Below are 12,866 nucleotides of genomic sequence, written 5' to 3'. Positions count from 1 at the left end.
TGTTCATCCAGCCGTACGTAGTGCTTCCACCCTGCTTGACGTTTTCAACCTAGCCTACAGCCCTTCTCGTTCATGCCGTTATTCCTGGGCATTTTGCCTCTAACGAGTCCCTCAAATGAACACATGGCACTGCTGCCCAAAGCCACACAGCAGCAGAAGCAGAACGCAGCAGTACAGGCCCTCAAGCCCTGTCACGAAAACGTAGTCCTGACCTTACTCTTTGTCATCATCAACCACCACGGGCTCAGCGCCCATTGGTGCCTGATGCCACCCTCACTATTCCCCTCCATCTTTCCCTGTCCAGTGCAGAGTAGCTCAGTTTCTGTAGACTAGCTCCGCACCAAGCTACTATGTCATCTCCCCATTGTCTGTGGGGGCTGCCTCTCCTATTCGAACCATCCATTCTGCCAGAATTTGTACCTGTCTGAGGCAGTTGGACGAGAGCCATTCATTAACTCAGTGACTGAATGTCATTTCCCAGGTTGGTTCATCAGCCATAAGCCCAGTGACTTAAAACTTATTTTTAAACCGATGTGAAGCAGTGGCTCTGTATGTTAACAAGATGTTTATGATGCAGTAACTCCAGGCAGGGAGCCCTGGTGTGAGACACTGTGGTTTCTCTGACTCCTGTCCTGGTTTCCATGCTTGTTCTCTCTCCCTCTAGTAGCTGGGTAGGTAGGGTAGGTTTAACCTAAATTGGCATCTACACGTCTAGCGTATGGATGTAGATTATGGTACATTTACCAAACTGTAAATGTATTGTGATACACTCACAGAAGGGCTTGTTTGTCACAGCAAGCGCTTGAGGGGTAAGAATTCTGTTCCCAAACCCAGCAGCTAAATCTACCTGCCATGCAAATGCTGGTGGCCAGACTAAAGCCCGCTGCCCAGGAGATGCTGCCTCTGTTTCTCCAGCACCTGCAGGTCCAGGGAGCTGGACAGACAAGATTCTTTAGCTGCCTGCTGCTAGTTCCACCTAGTTCTTTGTCTACAGCATAAGCCAGAGAGCAGGGGAGTTTTCCCTTGAATGCCAGCCCCTCTGAGGAGCACGCGCATGAGGACTGATGTGCAGTTTACAAGGGAGCAGTGCAAGTTGTGGGCACTTTCCATCTCCTTAATGAAAATCAAGTACAACGAGGAGGGCAAGGCTCTGCTTTCACTCTCAGCCCTGTAAATCCAGCTGCATTCCATGGGAGCTGCACAGATACGCTTGAGTGTAACTCTGAGCAGACTCCAGCGTGGCATTTGAAGTGACGCAGGAGGCCCTGGTGCAACCATTCCTCCTCCCGGCGCTGTTCTTTTGTGGTCTGAAGCTAAGAGCAGCCCGCTGCTGTCTGTGCAGCCTGCGATGACCATGTAAGCTCAGAGCAGCATAGCTCCAGCCATGGCTCAACTCACACAGGCTCAGATCCCTCAGTCTGCCAGGGGACAGTGTGTTCAGATGAGAAGTGAGATGGACAACTTCAGTGAGGGCAAAAATCCCAGCTTTGGCAAACCTGGCCCTACAAGCATCAGTTTGGTCTGAGGAGAGCCAGAAGAGCATGATGTTAGAAGACAGCAGGAGCCCATCCATAGTACTTTGGTGACCTCCATGCCGTGAAGTTTGCCAGAGGGACAGATGGGAAGCCTGGAATGCATTGTCTGTCCAGTGAATCCTTCATCCTTTTCATCTGACCTAACAAATTTGCTAGTCTAAGATGCCACAGGACAGTTATTTGTGAAGCAACAGATTAACACAGCTACTTCTCTGAGTTTATTTTAACAACCCAACAGAGAATGTAAAATAAGCCCCCCTGCTGACATGTCTCCCAAGATCACTTCGCTGAAGCAGCTGGTCTCTAGGACAAGAGCACAAGTGGTCATTGGCTTAGCTGCAATGCTTGCCAGCTCAGCTGTTTTTCTGTAGCGGGAGTTGTTCTCACCCTGAAAGAAAAATCCCTTGATTCCATTGTGGTTTTTAATTTAGTTTCTAAAGAAAAGGCCTCAGCATTAAAAAATAGCATCTTTCCAGCACAGCACATGCAAGCAACCAGGAGCACTACAGTAAAAGAAAAGTTTAGTTCAGTAAGTAAACATCAGTCTTGATCAATCATTAAAATCCTTAACAGCTGCTTAGGAGCAGTGTCTTCTTCACATGCTTTTGTGTGATGGTCTGATTAACTGCAGACTAGACCCAGAGCAGGAGATTGCATGTGGAGCTCTCGAGTTCTGTTCCTGAGTGTGCCACAAACTGCGTAATATTGTGGGCGATTGCCTGTGGGGTGACAGCAAAGAGCAAAATCCATCAGATTTTATTTGAACCATTGATGTGTTCCAGCCCAGGATGTTTGGCTCAAACATGTGTCACTGGATTATTTCAGGCAAAAGGTGTAGATCAAATCTAGCCGGCAGGACTACATGTAAATTCCCTTTAACATTAGAACCCACCGAATTTCACAGACACCCTGGGCTTGAAAATACAGTAAGGACATTCTCAATTCTTGAGAGGAACCTGCTAAAATCTGTCTAGGCTTTTATGCAAGACCATGTGGAGACGAGAGCAGAGTGGCATATTGGCACACCTAGATCACCAAGCTCCAAAGGAAGGCGCTAGAACTTCACAGCAGACCTCTGTCTGCTCATATTGCCAAAGCCACCAGCATGCAAGGCCAGAGGTAGGGGCAGGAGCTGGGAAGTGGAGTAACTGAATGAGCAGGTTTTGCTGTTAAAGGAAAACAAAAGCATTGAGCTTTGTAGAGCAGATAGAGGCTAGCAGCAAGGGATGGAGGACACTAACCTAGACTCTACAGCTGAGTGGGAAATTTGATAATTGTCAACCACAGAGCACAGGCAACCTTAGGGGAAAACCAAGTGGCTGTGATACATGTTCTGATCAGTATCAACAGGTGCAGGAGGAGACAGAATGAGAGGATTTTGCAAGTGGGATGAAAATAGAAATTAGGGCTGCCACAGAAGTGAAACCACTGGTGGGCACTTAAAGCAGCAGCCTGGGAGTGGATAGATGGGATAGGTAATCACTACTTTGGGGCAGTTAACACAGCTCATGAGAGGAAGCAGTCGATAAGACAATTGTTGGTTGTGCGCCTGTTTACAGAAACTGGACTTTTGACTAAGTTTCACTAGATAAAAGCTTCTCTCATTCTCTCACTTTGCATTCAGCGTCCTCCTCTGAGCAATTCCAAGACTGCACCTCCACCAGACATTAACCTGAACAGTCAAAGGCAACTAAGTGTGTTATAATGTAGCAACAATGGGTAGGAACCAACAACTGATAACCTAGGCCCGTGAGAGTGTGGCAGGACTGGCCCTCCATCTCAGTGAGCTGCAAGACTGTTGTAACAAAGGCGATCTCCTGGCACCGGGTAGTTTTGTTAACTGTGCTTGCACACCTACAATTTACAGCATTGTCATGGCATGCAATAGTGACTGAACTGTATGCGCTCCTTCTGCAGCCAATCAGCATGCACCTCACTTCACGTGGCCCTTGCTTTAAGTGTGTCACTTCTGTAATAGTCAGGGAAAAAGCCAGCAGAATCTGGACACCCTGGGCATGAACCACACATGGAACCCCAATGGGCCCCACGTGGCCCCTGTAAGTTGCCCACCTCTGGTATAAACCCTGAATCTTCTTAACACCAGCTAACTGCATGCCTGAAGAAAGGTCTGTAATTGTGCATTATTGGGACTGGCTCCAGAAGAGTGTGCCAATGTCTGTCTCTGAGCAGGACGCTGACTGTACAAAGCACCATCTGAGCCAGCAGGACAATCCCTATGTTTCAAGAAGCACGTGCAAGCACCAGGCACATGTACCTCAACACAGTGCAGAGGTTTCTAGTGTGCGCCAGCAGCAGGTGTGCCCACCATGCCGACTCCCTAGAAGGCAACTAACCAAAAACTCAAGGGAAGTCAGAGGCTTTTCCATTTTTATTTAAAAAAAAAAAAAAAATCCAGAATTGACATAGTAAGAACAATTTTATTATCAGGGAAGTTGTTTTACCCTATGCAGAGAACAGACAGGGTGTGGAGCAGAAAGCTTAGACAAACATCACATGTAACTTCCATGTAGTCGTATTTATGAGGAATCAAGTTACAGTCAAATTAAAGTAACCCATTCTCTTGCAGTACAAGAATACTAAGCTAGCTGCAGATTTCATGTTCTCTAGCAATGTAGCTGGCCCTACCACTGAACCCAGGCCTGTTACGGATCAGTTCACGAGCAGCTGGGCCCTGCAAAGAGGATACATCAGGAATCCCATTCCCACCCCAGAATCTGTGACATGGTTTCAAACCTTTTAAAAACAAATGTAGTATTCCAATGCGTCAAATATCAGGAGTAAATGAGGGAATCCTCTGGCCACTCAGCCGACAATACCACAGGGCTGAATATTTAGAACTTTGCCTTGCATGAATTAACTTCCATGAAATGATGATTCATCTAGTAGACACATCACTAAATTTATACATTAAAGAAATTATATATAGAATACTGCAAAAACACAGTAAGACTGAATTCTGCTCATTTCTGCTCAGGAAGAGATCCCTTTGCTCCCAAGCTTCAGAATCTTCACCTTCTTCCTGTTGCAGTCTGTGTGCAAAAGTGACATTCTACTGTTTCTCTTCCTTTTGATCCCCAGAAGTCCCACCAGACCCCTCTCTCTCTGACGCCATCTGTGGAAAAAGACACCATCTGTTACAGAACACAATACCCACAGAGACATCCTGCCAGCTTGGAAGCGGCTACCCAGGTTTTGCCTGGATTGACAGCAAGGTAATGTTTGCCATCATTGAATGGCTTTTAATAATTACATTTGAACATCTGGACATGGTATCATTTCTACCCTCACTGAAAGGTACTCACTCATAGTTCTGCTTGAAGGTTTGCCTGCTGCCCATCTATCTTGACGTACAACAGTTAAGTACAGCTTCTAACCTATCTGAGCTCTCTCATGACTGCTTCTACAATGTAAATTTATCAGAACAAAAAAGGATTCCCTCCCCACTTCTGCCCCTCTGCCCTCATTCACTCACCTTGATCATTTTTATGATTTGTCAACCTTGATTCTCTGTGCCTTAAATATTGAGTCTGTTCTGGTATGGCTATGGTCTGAAGTGGGTCTGTCCCACAAGAGCTCATCACCTAATTATTTTGTTAGTCTTTAAGGTGTTACTGGACTGCTTTTTTGTTTTGATAGTATACAGACTAGCACAGCTCTCTCTGTTACTAAGGTAACTTTATATTAGAAGTAAAACAACCTGTGACAGATCAGTAGTAGGTACAAAATACTACATTATCTGGTGGCTCAGACTTCAGAACTCCAGCGACTGGCTGGACAGCTCCTGACATTGTGCTAGATGTTCAAAAGATGTCACTATGCAACAGCTGCCTTGTAGGGGAAGCTGACATCTGGCTTCAGCTCCCCAGAATCAGACAAGCCTCTAAGGGCTAGTTTGGATGAGCTGCTCACTCCCCTCCTTGTACAAGTACCCATGTTATCCCCAAGGCCTGTACACCCACCTTTTTGTATGCCATTTCGAAGAGTTTGAGGGATGCCTGCTGCAGGCTCAGCGCTGCCTGTCTGATGTTTTCTCCCGTTTCGGTATCTTTACGAGCCAGCAGCTCTCTCATTTTGGCAATCTCTTCCCTCAGTTTGTTGCACTGTGAACAAGGTACAAACCGCTGTTACTTTGCACTTTGTCCACTAACACAGAGCTCTTCCTTCTGCAGCACGCACACCCTCCCCCCCTCACATCAAAAAGCAGAGGATTTAAGACCCATATTAAAAACCCGCAGTGCCTAGCAATTTGTCTGGTTTCTAATGGCATGTATCCCTCATCACCAAGCACACCACAGCCAGCACTAGCTGCTCACCTTGTGGGCAGCCTCAGCAGAGAGGCCAAAGATTGAAAGGACCATGAAGACAGCACTGCTCCCTTTGCCCAAGAGCTGGCCTCACTGGCCGGTGACACTGCAAATAAGCAAGCCACCTTGTGCTACCCACCTCTGGTGGGTGAGAGGCATGACCACGCAAACAAAAGCTGTACGGTCCCATCCTGCCATCTGTCAAACCCTCCACACTGCAGCACACCTCCGTCAGACCAGCACTGCATTCAAGGCAGGACTGGCAATGTGAGGTTACCAGGGACAGCTGCACTGACTGAGCTGCCAGGCTTTGGGACACTCCCTCAGCCATTGCGAGAGGCTGAACGGGGGTAGCGCTGTCACTCCTTCACTTTCAGCCTCACAGGTTGGAAGGAAAGCTACGTTCTTGAAGCCTCACAACAGATTCCCCTTGCTCTTTGCACTGCCCCCTGCACCCAGTACAACAGAAGACTGAACTGGATGCACTTCCCGGGCAACTGTGGTTCAAAGGCGAAGTATCATTCACTTGCCTTCTCTGTCCCTACTACCAGGGAAACAAGTTCTACCCTCACTGGGGTACCCAAGCAGCTGGGGCAGCCACATGTTTTAGAGAAAAGCCCAGCAGCAACCTGAATAGAATGATCACATCTTTAGCTAATCTAAGGTCTGTGCCAAGAATCTCCACCCCCCGGCCCAGCCCGTAACCCACAATTATCCTATGTTTGAAGTGGATGTTTTATTACTTTTTCAGCTTATGAACTGTTTTAAAATGCAGCTTTTGAAGTTAAGGCTACAGAGATGAAGCAGCCACTAACATATTAAAACCCCTCTGACTAAGCATCCAACTCACACAAGGTAAAAAGATGGAAACAGAGTGACTGCAACCCGAGCTCCTGGGTGCTGTCCATGTGAGGTCACCCACTGTTCTGAGACTCAGGATGGAACAGAAGCTCTCTCTTCTTGCTTATTAACCTCACAGGCAGAGAAAACTTGTTTCATACGTTGCATCTTTAAAGAAGAGTCCTTGGGAAATCTGACATTACAAAGCTTTTTCTGATCAAGCGTACAGTTACTGAAAAGCTTTTCACATTATCATCTGCATAGATCACTGACACCTTGATGACAGTTGTAACTCAGGATTTGAAGCTAACTCTCTGCTTCAAGAAAATATCCTCCCATACAGCCCAGGGCTGTGCCTGTCATTCACTGCTAAGGATCCTTTTTGTACCCTGGAGGTCTGCTTCTTTATGAGGTCTTACCTACCTGCTATTTTAAAGAGGTAAGAACCCCTGAGAGATTACAGCCTAACCAAGTCCTCATTCCAGAGGGAAGTTACTGGAGCCCAATTAGCAAAGCCATCAGAAAATACTCACCTCATCTGCTGGCAGCTGATCCTTATACTCCTCCATCTTGGATTCTGTATCATGGATGATCCCTTCTGCCATGTTCACAGCTTCGATGCGTTCCTGGGCAAATTGACAGCTAGGTAAAAGTCTGTGCAATACAACACTTATAGCTACACAACTCAGCTGCAGTGGCCAAGGACAGGATGGCCTAGCAGAACAGCAACGGGAAGAACTCAGACAAGGCCTGCTGACTTCCCTCCCTCATGTTAAGCAAACAAGTCACTTATGGGTCCCTCTGTTTCGAAATCCAAATGAGCCATCTCAACTCTCACATCCCAGGAAACCCCCAGATGGTGAGACTAACCACATAGCATTTTCTGTGCATGGACTGTCCCAAGTGCTGGTAGCACCAACTAGGGTAAGCAATGTGGTCTGTTTCAGTATTTTGGGCAAGAAACATCGAGCCTCAGCTTTCCAAGCCAGCTATGGAGTTTCTCAGCAGCCAGATACTAGGAGCAACATGGTATATTGTGCATTCTGGGCATTCAGGCGTCCTTCAGATTTGTGGTGACCCAATGCTTTCTGCAACATTTCAATTGCTTTTGCTCATCAGGTTGGTTGGTCAAGAAATACGAGTCCCTACCAGATCTCCTGGTTTCAAGGTAACTAGCATGGGACCTCATGCAGTTCTGCCTTATTACAGGGCTGATGAACCATGGCCCATTGCTCAAATGCATTAATCCACATCACCCTGATGGCAGCCTCAAGCAGAGCAGGTCTGGATGTTTCCCCCATTTGGAAGAACACCCCCTAAGGCTCAAAAGGGCAATGGAGTTAACAAAACTTCTAACCACCCTCCTCTGTGGTTCAAAGTTCATAGTACCTCTACTCCCACCCCCCGCACTGGAGCAGATACATTCTGCAGAGAGGCCAAGAGCTGGAAAGGGTAACCAGAGCATGAACCACCCTCATCCATGTATGTGGGTCACTCCATTCTGTGGGCTAAGTACATAGACAACAGAACACACCTATGGCTGTCGGCAGAGCATGCTCTCTGTGGAGGGGCAGCTGCTCCAATGCAGCACTGCCACCTGGGACACTCGAAACCAACCAACTAGCTCAGTGGGTTAGGAACACAAAGTGACAAGACAAGGAGCTGTGGGGGGGGGGGGGGGGATTTTCAGCACTCTTTACACAAGCCCTATGTAGTCCCAAATCCAGCCACTATATGAATACAATGAGTTAGGCAAATAGCTGGGACCTGTAAATACTTTTTTTAGCCCATGCAGCACCCAAAAGCCAAGAACCTCAGGGTTTTGTAAGTATGAAGCAGAAGAGAAACCATCTCCTTTCACAGCATGCTGCTCCAATAGTCTAGCCTTTGTCTGTAGCAGAACCTCACCCTTCTGAGGATTAAGATTTACAAACATTGCCAAAACTAGACCACTAGCTCTGCATAGATGAGACCAGTGTAAAGCACTCATGTCAATTTCTGCAGTCTCTAAACATATTCCAGTGTCATATCCTACAGTATCATCTGCTCAGATCAATGTTCTATATTTAGAAGAGCATTTCATTAAATTTTACCCTCATTGAATCAATTAGTTCCTACCATTAACCCTATGAACATTACAGATTGGATCATTTGCATGCAGAATGCGTCACTCCTTTTTGACGAAGTGAGTAGGGACTCAGGTCATATTCCCTAGAGGGAATGGGGAACTCGTACGCACACAAAGCACAAATACCAAGACACAGACGAGAGCCAGCACTCAAGATGCAGGCGACCAGGATTTTAACTTGTGTGCTGTAATCGCACATTAAAAGGGGATTACATGTCACAGGAATTAGGACCAAAGTTTCAATGAGTTCTGTGAAAAAAGATTAAGCAGCTGCCTGCTGAATTTGCAATAAAAGCTGCAGCACTGCATTATTTCACAAGAAACTGGAAGTGAAAGATCTAGCTTCGTTATACAACATCAAATAAACGTAAACAAACAGCATCTGATGAAAAGTAGATCCAGCCAGATTTTTAAACTTCAGTTCACAGAATAGTAACACGTAGAGGAATTTGTATATGTATAACAATTCAATCCTTTTTATTCAGTCTAGAAAATAATTTTTAAAAATACTTTGCATGTAAATGTAAGGCCAAATATTGAATCAGTAAGCTTGGTATTTATAGAACTATTTTGGAGTTAAAGCCAACTGCATGTAGAAATCTAGCTGTAGCAGGACAAAGTTATCTAGGCAGCTAAATGTCCATGTGGACATGCAAACATAAGTGACCTATGACCACAAGCTGCCCCTTAAACATCCAGTCAGACACTCTCAGTAGAGGGCAGTTTCACAACATGGAACAGATTTCTGATTGTCTTGTAAACTAGGTACTGATATTGACTACAACATTCACCATCTTGTTACCTTTTTTCGCCTATCCTCCTCTGCGTACTTCTCTGCATTCTTCACCATGTTCTCAATGTCATCTTTGCTGAGGCCACCAGAAGACTGGATCACAACTGCATTGGAAAATAAAGTACAGTATTAAAGAAAGCTGCTTTGCATTTTAATTGCTTCCCCTACAGCAGAGGATGAAAGATGTGTCCTTTTGGTGAGTAAGTGCCTACACTAATGCTCTAGCTGCCCCAGCTAGTTTATAGTGCCAGGGATCATTTCTTCAGACTAGAGTTGCTAGCACCAAACATGTATGTGAGCCAATGCCAGAGGGACACCACAGATAATGTTCAGTATAAACATAAACTAAGTGCCAATCCCCTATGACATTCACTCCCAGTGCTGCATTTAATAATTGGTAGGTAAAAATCCACCTGCTCTCAAACACAGAGTGAAGACTGGCTGATGGGCACAGCATTCAGCTCTTCAGCTGAAACCAACCCTCGTGCACCTTCAAAGAGGCACAATGACTGCAGCTTCGTACAGAGTGGCCAACGGTTTATCATTCTGGTTGACGTATCTCTGTACTGAGGGTTACTAGGAAGTACAAGGACAGAAGCGTGCTAGGACAGGCTTGACCTAATAGACAAGACAACAGTCTGGCAACTCAGACAAAAGCTCTGTTTCCAGCTGCACCAGAAACCTCTTTGGTAACTATCTGCAAGTCACTTCAGACTGTTCTTCAGTTACTCCATGTGGAAAGTGAGCCAGGGTAAATGGCCCTCAGGCTAAGGGGGTATTCTGACTCAGAATGCAGGAGTCTTTATCAGGTCATGGAGTTTCCTTTCACTTCTGGAAAGCAGCCCAGAGCAATTCAGCCACAAGCTCCAATGCTGTTCCCAGACAAGCTCTCACTGAAAGCAATGGAGGGGGAGACCTGCAGCTAGCTTCAAACAAAAGCCACGTTTTCCCTGCTGCTGCCCTGTGAAAACTGCCTTGTTTAAGCCCCTGTGCCACTCTCCATATTTCAAGTGAGATGGCAAAATACAACTTCAAAGGAAAGCAAGAGGCAGGCACTATAGATATTTCACAACCCTTCAGGGAGGGAGCCAATTTTAGGTCATCATCTCATTAAGCACTTAAAATTGTTCAGAGCATTCAAGGGGTCAGCAAATCTAAACCCTAAACGTAACGGCACATAGTCTGTCTTGAACTTCAGAGACAACTGTGCCAGAACTTTATAATGAGACCATGGTCACAACCTTCATTATACACTACAGATAGCCAAAAAGTTGGGATGAGAACTCGTCCAAGAAGAAGTGTCTAAGCTAGAAAAGTGCCCCTTAGCTGTTGAATGCCTGCACCCAGCCAATACAAGGCAACAAAGAGGGGATGTTTCCACTCCAAAAATCAAGTTGGCATCAATGGTATTTGCTGCCAGTTACAGTAGCAGCACTGAGCCCAAAAATATCCATGAACTTAAAGCAAGTTTCTAATTAGGTTTGCATCAGATATAGCTTGCAAATAATTCCTTCAGAAATTCCATATGCTAGAATGAAGGGCAAATAAGCCATTTTTGCATGAGACAAAAAAGCAGAAGTCAAATTACCGTGATACAAAAGTGCTAAGGACAATTTCTCTTCAAGCTTTGCAGACATCCAGCAATCCACTTTGGCTGGGAGAACACATTCAAAGTTACAGGAGCCTACAGACTTTGTAATCCTTAATGGTTACAGCAGCAAGGGTACATCTAATATTTGACTGGTTAACTAAACAGCGATATCTTTAGCTCCCCAAACTCCTTGCAGTTTAAAGACATCATTTCTAAGGTATCTGGATCAGCTGGTTATCAGGAGAATCTGCTATAAGCCAGTGGATTTTAAAATCCTTGCTGCAGAGCAGCTAGGAGTAAAGTACAACCCCAGTATTGTGTTTGTTCGATCAGATGGTACTTGCGCCACATTTTCAAGTGCCTGGCACTCTGATGCCACAACTAGACAATAAGTTGCTAGGACTATTAGCATTTGACAGTAGCTTCTCTAAAGGACAGTGTGCCAAGGAAGCTCCAGCCTGGTCCAGGATCCCAGTTACAGATCAAGCCCCTGCCCTTCTTGCAAGCCAAAAGAAAGAAATGGACAGCCTCTGCCCCTTGAAGGTGCAAGGGGACTTTTCTCCTGCCTGTATCAGTGCACTCTGTGGAGCAAGACAGACTGCTTTCAATGCAACTTCCTATGCTGATGTGAGGACTTAAAAATTGGTCCTATTTCCCCACTAGTGAGGAGCCTCACCAAGGACTGCTCCCCTACAAGGCTCATTTTAAATGGAAGTTGGGCAGCTTTAAGGTAGTAGAGGATGGTCACAACAGCCACTAAAACCCTTTGCTGGGTTATGCTGAAACACAAGTTCGGGCATGAGCCAGGGTGTTTACGGTGCAGTTTTTACTGAAGCCACCAGCACTTCCTCAAACCACTCTGCTCCCCCATTACCACAGGTTTTGGCCCTGCCCCATGCCACCCATTTATTACTGCCTCTCCGCTGACTGTTGAGAGCAGACAGTCAACAGCAGTAGAGGCTGGGCACTGCTCTGCCAGTAGGGAGAAAGCAACCAGACCAGGGTGCCCTGGGACAGAGCTGATAGGGAGCCTGGCCCACGGCAGAGTCCGTTCATGAGGGTCCAATCGGAGCAGAGAACCAGTTCCGGTACTAGGGGCCTCATGACATTACAGCCCAGCTTCAGATGTGCCTCCTGACAGGCAAAGAGCATGACCCATCAGATTGGCACCAGGATGTGGGAACCAATGTGAAGGCAGCAACCAGACACTGGTGGCACAGGGAGGAGCCCCACCCCTGCTTCAGTGATGGAGAGGTGGCTGGACCATTAGGTGGCACCACAGCCTGACATGTTGGGTTCTGCGGCTCCCCTCACTTTAAGCACAGTGCCTGATGCTCAGATCAGGTGGGCTGTGCGCCAGGCAGATGGATGGCAGCGTTCCCTCTAACAGTACCATCCATGGGCAGAACAAATCTTATCTGCATGTGCACAATCAACAGAAACACATGCTGCCTGCCAGCACGCTGGCACCTGAATCTCTCCCAGACGGCCACCCAGGTGCTTAGCTGGTGGATGGGAGCTCACTTCTCAGCTGCTTCCTAGCAGGCTGAAGAAAACAACCTGGTGGGCTGGATGCAGTCCCCAGCCCCTATCCCTATTGCTCAAGTTTTAACATAGCGGAGCTGATACCAGTTATTCAGGAATAATGGTAACA

The 12,866-nt window shown here is 46.5% G+C and overlaps 1 protein-coding gene across 1 annotated transcript in view; it reads right to left on the bottom strand.

Annotated features, from left to right (window-relative positions):
- Positions 1-3,935: 3,935 nt before the first annotated feature.
- HSPA9 (heat shock protein family A (Hsp70) member 9) overlaps positions 3,936-12,866 on the bottom strand; it is a 33,215-nt gene continuing 24,284 nt past the window's right edge. Inside the window, exons 14-17 of the mRNA XM_075009440.1 lie at positions 9,631-9,725; positions 7,234-7,326; positions 5,516-5,656; positions 3,936-4,668 (exon numbers count right to left, since the gene is read on the bottom strand). Coding sequence (XP_074865541.1) covers positions 4,606-4,668; positions 5,516-5,656; positions 7,234-7,326; positions 9,631-9,725 — 392 coding nt within the window. The 3' untranslated portion in view covers positions 3,936-4,605. The remainder of the gene's footprint in view (positions 4,669-5,515; positions 5,657-7,233; positions 7,327-9,630; positions 9,726-12,866) is intronic.

The sequence above is a fragment of the Carettochelys insculpta genome, chromosome 15 (assembly GCF_033958435.1).
Source record: "Carettochelys insculpta isolate YL-2023 chromosome 15, ASM3395843v1, whole genome shotgun sequence".
NCBI lineage: Eukaryota > Metazoa > Chordata > Testudines > Carettochelyidae > Carettochelys > Carettochelys insculpta.
Note: the sequence above shows the minus strand (reverse complement) of the source record. Positions and strands in the feature narration are given on the sequence as shown.